This window comes from Camellia sinensis, chromosome 6 (assembly GCF_055761805.1).
Source record: "Camellia sinensis isolate YWXY chromosome 6, ASM5576180v1, whole genome shotgun sequence".
Lineage (NCBI taxonomy): Eukaryota > Viridiplantae > Streptophyta > Magnoliopsida > Ericales > Theaceae > Camellia > Camellia sinensis.
Genome location: NC_138966.1, coordinates 165226013 through 165234376, shown reverse-complemented (window position 1 = coordinate 165234376; position 8364 = coordinate 165226013). Strand labels below are relative to the sequence as shown.

The following is an 8364-nucleotide window of genomic DNA, read 5'->3' as shown; positions in this document are numbered from 1 at the left end:
TAAAACATCGTATATGTTTTGAATAATGGAAGTATTTTGAAACTTGCCTTGAAATGGGAGTTTAATGTAACGTTGCATATGTTGAATGTATTGTAGAAATGGAAATATACCATGAGCATTGACTATGATATAGAATTGTGGAATATGTGTTGAAATTGGTAAATTTCAAGGGATAACAAATTGTTAATGCATATTGAGTTATATATTTTGTTTTGCCTCTTGAAAAGAGTTAGGATGACCGGTTTTCGGTCAAGTTGATGAATGTTGAGTTGTAATACTATTGAGAATTGAGAAAAAACATGTTTTTGAAAACCTGTACATAATTTCGAGGACGAAATTCCTTAAGGGGGGAAGGTTACAGTGATCTTGGTTTTTCCTCTCTTTATTTATTGTATTCCGGACTCGGTTCCGTGGATGTGTTGTTATCTCATTCTCATTTCCATCCTTTACTCTTTGTATTTGAGTCTTGGGTTGTGTTGGGCAAGTTTGAAACAGGTTGGTTGTGCTTTGAAACCGAAAGCTGATGCCTAGAATTTGGCCTTCATGCTCGAGCGGGGCTTTTGACGCTCGAGCGGGCCCTTTGATTTTGCTTCTCCGATCGAGCGGGAGTTTTAACACTCGAGCGTGATTTTCCATCTCCTAGTATTTTTATCTGCAGGTCTTCGGACGCTTGAGCGGGGATTTTGACGCTCGTGCGTGACCTTTCGTTTTTGTTCCTTCGCTCGAGCAAGGAGTTTGACGCTCGAACGACGACCATGGTCTGCAAAACTTATGTAAGTGTGCATTCGACGCTCGAGCGTGAGTCTGTGTCTGACGCTCGAGCTGGGGTTCCACGCTCGAGCGAAGTGGCTTTTATAACACTTCGGGATTTCACTTTTTGGATCACTTTCTGATTTCCTCTCTCTCTCATACTTTTTGAAAACCACCATTGGAGAGCACCTCACTCTAAAACTCTACTTTCTCTCTAGGATTTGATCTACTTAGAGTGATCACTTACCCTTGAGCCTTTACAAAAAGTGTAGAGCTTGGTGTGGGCTTCCTATCAATCCGAAAATTTCTTGATTTGGAGCACTTCGGGATTTTTTCATCTTCTTCCTTTGAGCTCCGAATTTGAGGTATGGATTCCTACCCATCTTTACGTGCCTTAACCTAAATGTTGAGCATTTGTATAAATGGTTTGATTTGGGAAGTTAGGGTTTGTAATGTGTTATATTGGAAAGAGGGGTTTTGTTCTTTGATTCAAACATATGTGTTTTGAGTCTAAAAGGGGAGGTTATTGATGTTGTTGATAATATTTGAGCCTTTGGGTCAATATTGAGAAAATGGGAAAAATGCCATGTTTGGGTATATTTGGGTCATTAGTATAATTAATGACATTTATCACGGAATTATGAAATTGAGGTGAAAATAATGAAATTGGCTCATTATGACATAGAATAGTGGAGTTGGATTTATTAACCGCTCACTTTGAAAATGTGGAAATTATATATCTGTCGAGGCATTTATTATCTGTTCAGAAATAATTGCTTTGGGCTATCGGTGGAGGATAGTCTTGATTGTTGTAGACAATGCATGATGATTAGGCAAACAAAAACTAATCAATTGAATATGTCATCAGATATGACGGTTGGAATAATACAACAAATTTATGTATTGATTGATTATGTATATGATATGTGTTTATATACATTGTATTGTGTGGGAGGAGATATGGGATGTACTCCACGGTTTAGGGGAAGATAGGGGATGGACTGCTAAACCGGATATTGTTTGAAAGGAGATAGGGGATGGACTCCATCGATACAGCAAATATGTGTATCTATTGAAGTATTAATACAGCAAATCTGTGTATCATATATGAAGTAAAAAGTGTTTTATTTGAGATTGATACAACAATTATGTGTATTTATTGTGAAGTATGAAGTGTTTAAATTGAGTTGTTATCTCAATTGAAATGGAAGCACTGTTGATATGAGCTGTAATCTCATTTAAATTGTTTGGCCAGGTTCTGAGCCATAGTTATGAATTGAGAAATTGAATAAGAAATGGAAAATGGAATGAAACATGGACACATTTGTCATGTAATTGAAATGGACTATGAATTGATTTATGTGAGTTAAACATTTATCAAATGCTAATGTTTTAGTTATTGCTCATATTATGTTTAGCATATCTCTACTGGGTGTTGGCTCACCCTATATGGGATATCATTTTCAGGTACATGTATTATGCCACCTCCAAGGACGTAGCTTGGAAGGCTTGAGGCTGTTGGACTTTTGTTGTTTTTGTTGTATTACATGTATATCAAACGAAGGGCTTATTTTGTATAGAGTTAGTACTCTTTTTTTTGTAACCAAGTGTTGACTTGGAAAGTTGTAAGCCCGTAGGTCATTTACTTTTGTTGTCAACATGTAATACTTTTGAACTAAATACTCTAATGAATAGAAATATATTTAATTCTCTTATGTTTATGGATGTCGCGAATGCATGATTTATGGGTTTATTTTGAGGGCGTTACACCATGGATTGGTCAGGTAAGTCAAAAACTATGTTATTTAATGCCATGGTAGATAAAGTTGTTAGGAAGTTGTTGGGATGGAAATATGGTTTGTTAAATTTTGTTAGTCGGTGTATTATGGTTAAGCATGCGTTACAAAGCAGTTCCGTTATATATCATGTCAGTCTTTAAAGTGCCATGTAAAGTCATTAAAAAAATAACGACTATAATTCGTCATTTCTTACGAAAATCAGATAAAGAACAAGGGATGTGTTGGAAAAATGGGATAGTTTGTGTGTAGCTAAGATAGAGGAAGGCCTTGGCTTTAAAGATTTGGGTTGTTTTAATCAAGCATTATTAGCAAAACAAGCTTGGCGATTAATTTCTAATCTGACATCTTTGTTTGCTAAAGTACTTTTAGGTAAATATAGTTTTTGTAATAATTTTCTTCAAGTTGGGGGGAAATAGGATAGCGTCACGGGCAGTGGCGGAGGGACTGAAGGCCCAGGGAAGTCATGTGCCACCCCTGCATTTTGGGAATATTTTTTTTTTTTTTTTTAAATTTTGCAAACACAAAGAAAATATTTTAAATAAAAAAATTAAAAAAATATTATTAGGGTGAAATGTTAATCAAATTTAAAAATTATAAGAATAATAATGGTTATTTTAATTGAAAATGAAGAGACTACTATAAATCATATTATCTACGAAAATTTTTGAATGTAACGGTGATGTCATAATTATTGACATACAAGTATAAGTAATATCATAATAAAAATATGAAATTTATTGGATTATTGGTTACATTTGACATGAGAGGTTCACTCTCTATGTGTTTATGTACTATTAGTCGGTGATATCACATATCAATGATGATGTGGTATTACCATTATATTGAATTTTTAATCAAATTTTGTATAATTTTTTTTATTTATAATTATAGAATTTATTTTAAGACTTATATCCATATATATATATATATATATTATATTATCCATGATATACTAATTATAAATAACATTATTTTTTTGATGTTTCTCGAAATCAATCGTAAAAACTTGTGTGAAATATTTTTGTAAAAATTTTCGATATTGTAATTAATAAGTGCCCCCTCTAATTTAATTTTTTGGCTCTGCCACTGGTTATGGGGATGGAAAAGTATTCTTTGGGGTAGCGAGTTGTTGAAGGAATGACTGATATAGAGGGTTGGCAATGGGCAATCAATAAATCCTTCGGAGGATTCATGAATTCCCAGTCAGGTGAACCTAGTAAGAGGAGTTGGGCTATCACAATATTTTCCGACATTGCAAGTGAACCATTTGATAGACTTTTCGAACAATTGTTGGCGTCGGAATTTAGTTCAATGGCTGTTTCCTAAAAGTGTTGTCTCATCTATTTTTGGTATTCACATTCCTTTAGTTCCTTGCTCTGACAAGTTGGTGTGTATTCAGAACAAGAATGGTATGTATTCGGTTAAATCAGGTTATTGGGTTGCCATTAGGCGAAGATATGAAAGTCTAATACAGGGAATGTGGTTGATTCTTTTATTTGGAAAAAGTTGTGGAAGGCTAAAATACATTCGAAATGGATTTTATTTAATTAGAAGTGTCTTCATAATATTCATTCGGTGAGTTGGCAACTTAAATGAAGAGGTATGCTGGTCGATATAAGATGTGTCAGGTGCGAGCATGTAAATGAGATAGTAGAGCATGCTTTTTTCAAATGTCCTTGGTCACAAAGTTTGGAGGGGTACTGTTTTGGGATTGGATTTTACTTGTGGGCATCCTGTTGACTTTAGAACATGGTGAGAGGGATGGGCTAGGAGTGTTCAAGAGGAAGACATTATAAGTCATTCTATTGCTATTATGGGGGCTATGTGGAGGCAGCACAATCTTAAGGTGTTTGAACATAAGCAACTGACAATAGATCAAACTTTATACTTGGTTACTGAACTTCTATGGAAATGGAACAATGGAAGTGCAATAGTTGATAACGATATATCTGAATGTGCTAATGCCAAGCTAGATGTTTCTTCATCAAATAAATGTTGTGTTATTACTAATACTTTTATACTATCTGATGATTTTTAGCTCTTTACCTGTGTGGTGGATGAAGCATGGAAGCAAAGCACCGAAGTAGTTGGCCTAGCATGGGTCTGTTTTGATGAAGCTCAAGTGCAGGTATCTCAATAAGTGCTCTATTCGATTGTATTCTCCTTTATTAGCAGAAGCTAGAACTCTTTTGGAGGCTATTAAATTGGCTGTCAAGATGCAGATTCGTTGCCTCTCGATTTTTATAGATTGTCAGATATTGGTAGATAGTTTTGAGCGACAAAGCAACCCGGACTAGGAGGTTGATTTGGTTGTCCAGGATGTATTGGCTTTAAGTAAACAATTTCAATTTTTGTCTGTAACTAAAGTGTATTGGTTTCTGGTGGAGCCAGCGCACAAACTGGCAAAGTCTGTAAAACTCATATCTTATGGGTAATATATTTGGAAGTTTGCCTGGTTCTCTGGAAAAAAAAAAAAGAAAAAAAAAATCTAATTTTATATATACTATTACTAGCCTTTATTTTCTATTTTTATTTTTCCTTGTCCCTCTATAAGTTTGTATAAAACACGAGATTTAGCCACCAAAAATAAAATAAAATAAATGGATAAATTACACTTTGCCACATTTATGTTTGGCTACTTTTTTCACTTTGGCTTTTAAAGCTTATTTACCCTTCATGTTTCAATCTTTCCTCAGTTTACTTTTAAAATTAATTTTGTGGGAGCCGAATATTATTTTTATGTAGGAAAGCCAAGTGAATTTAAAGAAAAATCAGCATATATACTATTCAGCTCCGGCCTAGGGGGATCCTGAAGCTGAATAACTATATCGGCCATAAAATCAGCCATAAAAGAAGCCGAGTGTGAATAGGCATGACAAAATGGCCGACTGAGCAATTATACATTGGATTAAAGGTGGGCCCGATCCCCAAGATTAATGACGAGTATAAATAGGAGGAGCATAAACCAAAGAGAGGTATGTGAGAATAGATAAGATTAACTTGTGATACAAGCAAATGAGAGAGTATATATTGACTTGTCCATCGGAGTACTAATACCGGCACCCCCGATCAGAGTGTTCATCCTTTTTCAGGTGATAAGCTGAGGATCAGGAGTGTCCTGCAGGATACTAAAGTATTTCCAAACCATATTCCCACAATTACCGGCACCCCCGACCAAAGTGTTCATCCTCTTTCAGGTGACAAGCTGAGGATCAGGAGCGTCCTACAGGATACTAGAGTATTTCCAAACAATATTCCCACAATTGGCGCCGTCTGTGGGAATACTCAAACACATCCATGGCGGACGTGGCAGATGATCCTCTGATAGTTACTGACGATCTTATGCCAAGAGATAACATCACTCCAAGAAACAGATTGGGCCAGAGAATATCATTGCACGACGGGCCTTGAGGTTCAACTCAGCAGCCCAAACCTCACCCTCGACATTAGTGCATGAGACAATGCAAACGATTATGGATCAAGCTAAACAAAACGAACAGCGGTTAGAAAACATGATTGCTGTGAACGAGCCCCTCTGACAGGATTTGGCCCTGGAGGTGGCAAAATCCCAACAGACTGCGTGCCAAGACCGGGGTTGACCTTCAGGAAAGAAGGATGGTCGACGACATCAGCTTCGGAGATACGATAGTGGCAGTGACTCTGACTCATCTTCCCTGGAATCCAGAAAGAAGGGACGGGTGGATGTCTCCAGCTCATCCGAAGGAAGTCCATATGCACGGCATAAGCGAGGGAGGAGAAATGATTCAGTTGAGGAAGACAAGCATGACCTTTTTGTGCGACGAATCGCAAGAGCAGTGCTACCCAAGAAGTTCAAAGCGCCATCATTCACCCTGTATGACAGAAAATCGGACCCCACTAATCATATTCGTCATTATAAACAAGCCATGACACTTTATGCTGACGATGAAGCCTTCATGTGTCGAATATTTCGAAGCAGTCTGGGCCACTGGTTGTCAGATGGTATTACAAATTGGAGTCGTTATCGATTAAGAACTTCCACCAACTCCAAAAATCCTTCAGGGCAAGATTCATCACTAATGAGGTCCAGCCAAAGCAAGCCAATTCTCTCTGGGCAATGCAAATTCAACTAGAAGAGATACTACGTGAATATTCGGCACGCTATGGGGAATGCTTCAATTTGGTGGATGATGCCTGCAACGATTTCATGGCCATTACAGCCTTTAAGATGGGATTGCATCTTGACAGTCCCCTCCTCAGTTCATTAACCAGATGGCCCCCCAAAATAGTCCGGTCATTAATGAAGAAAGTTGAAGAATATTGCAAAGTGGAAGACGATGCCCTGCGTGTCAAAGCCGGGCAGAAATCAGATAAAACGGCCATGTCTGAAATTGTCCAGCTGATAAGCGTCGTGCCATCAAGGAGCCCTGAACTGCAGAATAGGGCTAAATGAGACAAAAGATGCGACTCGGCCGATCAAATGACCAATGTTCACATCGAGCCAATGAACAATATCAAGTGGATACCAGGCGCACACGACGCTCCGACAAGAAATACACGAAATTATCTGAGCCGATCAGTAAGGTTATGTCTAAAGTTCAACACCTTCTATTCTTCAAGTGGCCAACCAAGATGATGGGACCTCCCGATACGAGGAGATGGGATAAACGGTGTGAGTATCACAAAGACCACGGTCACGGCACTAACAATTGTTATGCACTAAATGATCACCTAGAGGAGTTGATGCAAGACAGTTGGCTTATGCAACACGTCCGAAAGAACAATTCAACAAGCATAGTAGCTTTACGGCCAGATTCACCTCCACTTGGTGTAATTCATATGATATACAGCTTGTCGACGGCATCCGAGGTGCATATAATTCAGTTGCAGTCTAGCCCCCATAATCCAATCACGCTAGCAAAATCGCCTCATGAAATTGTAAGGATTAGTTTCGATGACACTGACTTAGTTGGAGTAACTCTCCCTCACACTGATCCCCTCGTCATCAGTCTACGCGTAAACAGATTCACCATTGAGTGTGTTCTCATTGACCAGGGAAGTACTTCGGAAGTCATGTATTATAAAACCTTTGTTAAACATGGCTTCATTGATTTGGATCTATCTCTGGCTGATTATCCGTTATTGGGCTTCAACGCTAACCCGGAGTATCCTTTGGGCAAAATCACACGACCAGTTTGGGCGAGCACCAGAACAATAGATGTAGAATTTCTGGTTGTCAAGCTTCCTTCGCCATATAACCTCATCATGGGAAGAACCTAGTTGCACACCGGGCAAGCTATGTCTATCAACTACTTCATTTTCCGACTGAGCACGGTATTGAGCAAATTCGAGGTTAGTAGAAATCGGCGCAGGCATGCTATCTTCTTGCTGTAAAGAGACCAAGAGAGCTGGAAGTGAATTCAATCGAGGTGCCGGATCGAGAGAGCCTTGAGGACATTGGAAAGATCCCAAGTGAAAAGGCAACCGGAGCCCTGGATCGGGTTGAAATTGATGGGAATCCTGACAAGTTCTTCATGATCGGCGCTTCCTGAATAAAGTTGAAAGGCAAGAGCTAGTATCCTTCTTACTCGGCAACCTTGATGTGTTTGCGTGGTCATTATATCAGATGCCAGGGTTGGATCCATCTGTGGCCCAGCACCGCTTAAACGTTGATCCAAAATGTAAGCCAATTATTCAGAAAAGTCAGTGGTCAACTGCGGAGCATACTTCTGCCGTTGTTGAAGAAGTCGATCGGTTACTTGATGTTGGGGCAATTCACGAAGTAACCTATCCTACATGGCTGTCAAATACTGTGGTCAGAAAGAAGAAGAATGGA

General features: G+C 38.4%; 1 protein-coding gene across 1 annotated transcript; it reads left to right on the top strand.

Moving 5' to 3' along the window:
• The first annotated feature begins 7115 nt into the window (after nucleotides 1-7115).
• Nucleotides 7116-7808, top strand: LOC145793778 (uncharacterized). Its single transcript, XM_082876651.1, has one exon. The coding sequence runs from the start codon at nucleotides 7116-7118 to the stop codon at nucleotides 7806-7808; it is 693 nt and encodes a 230-aa protein (XP_082732777.1).
• The last annotated feature ends 556 nt before the right edge of the window (nucleotides 7809-8364 follow it).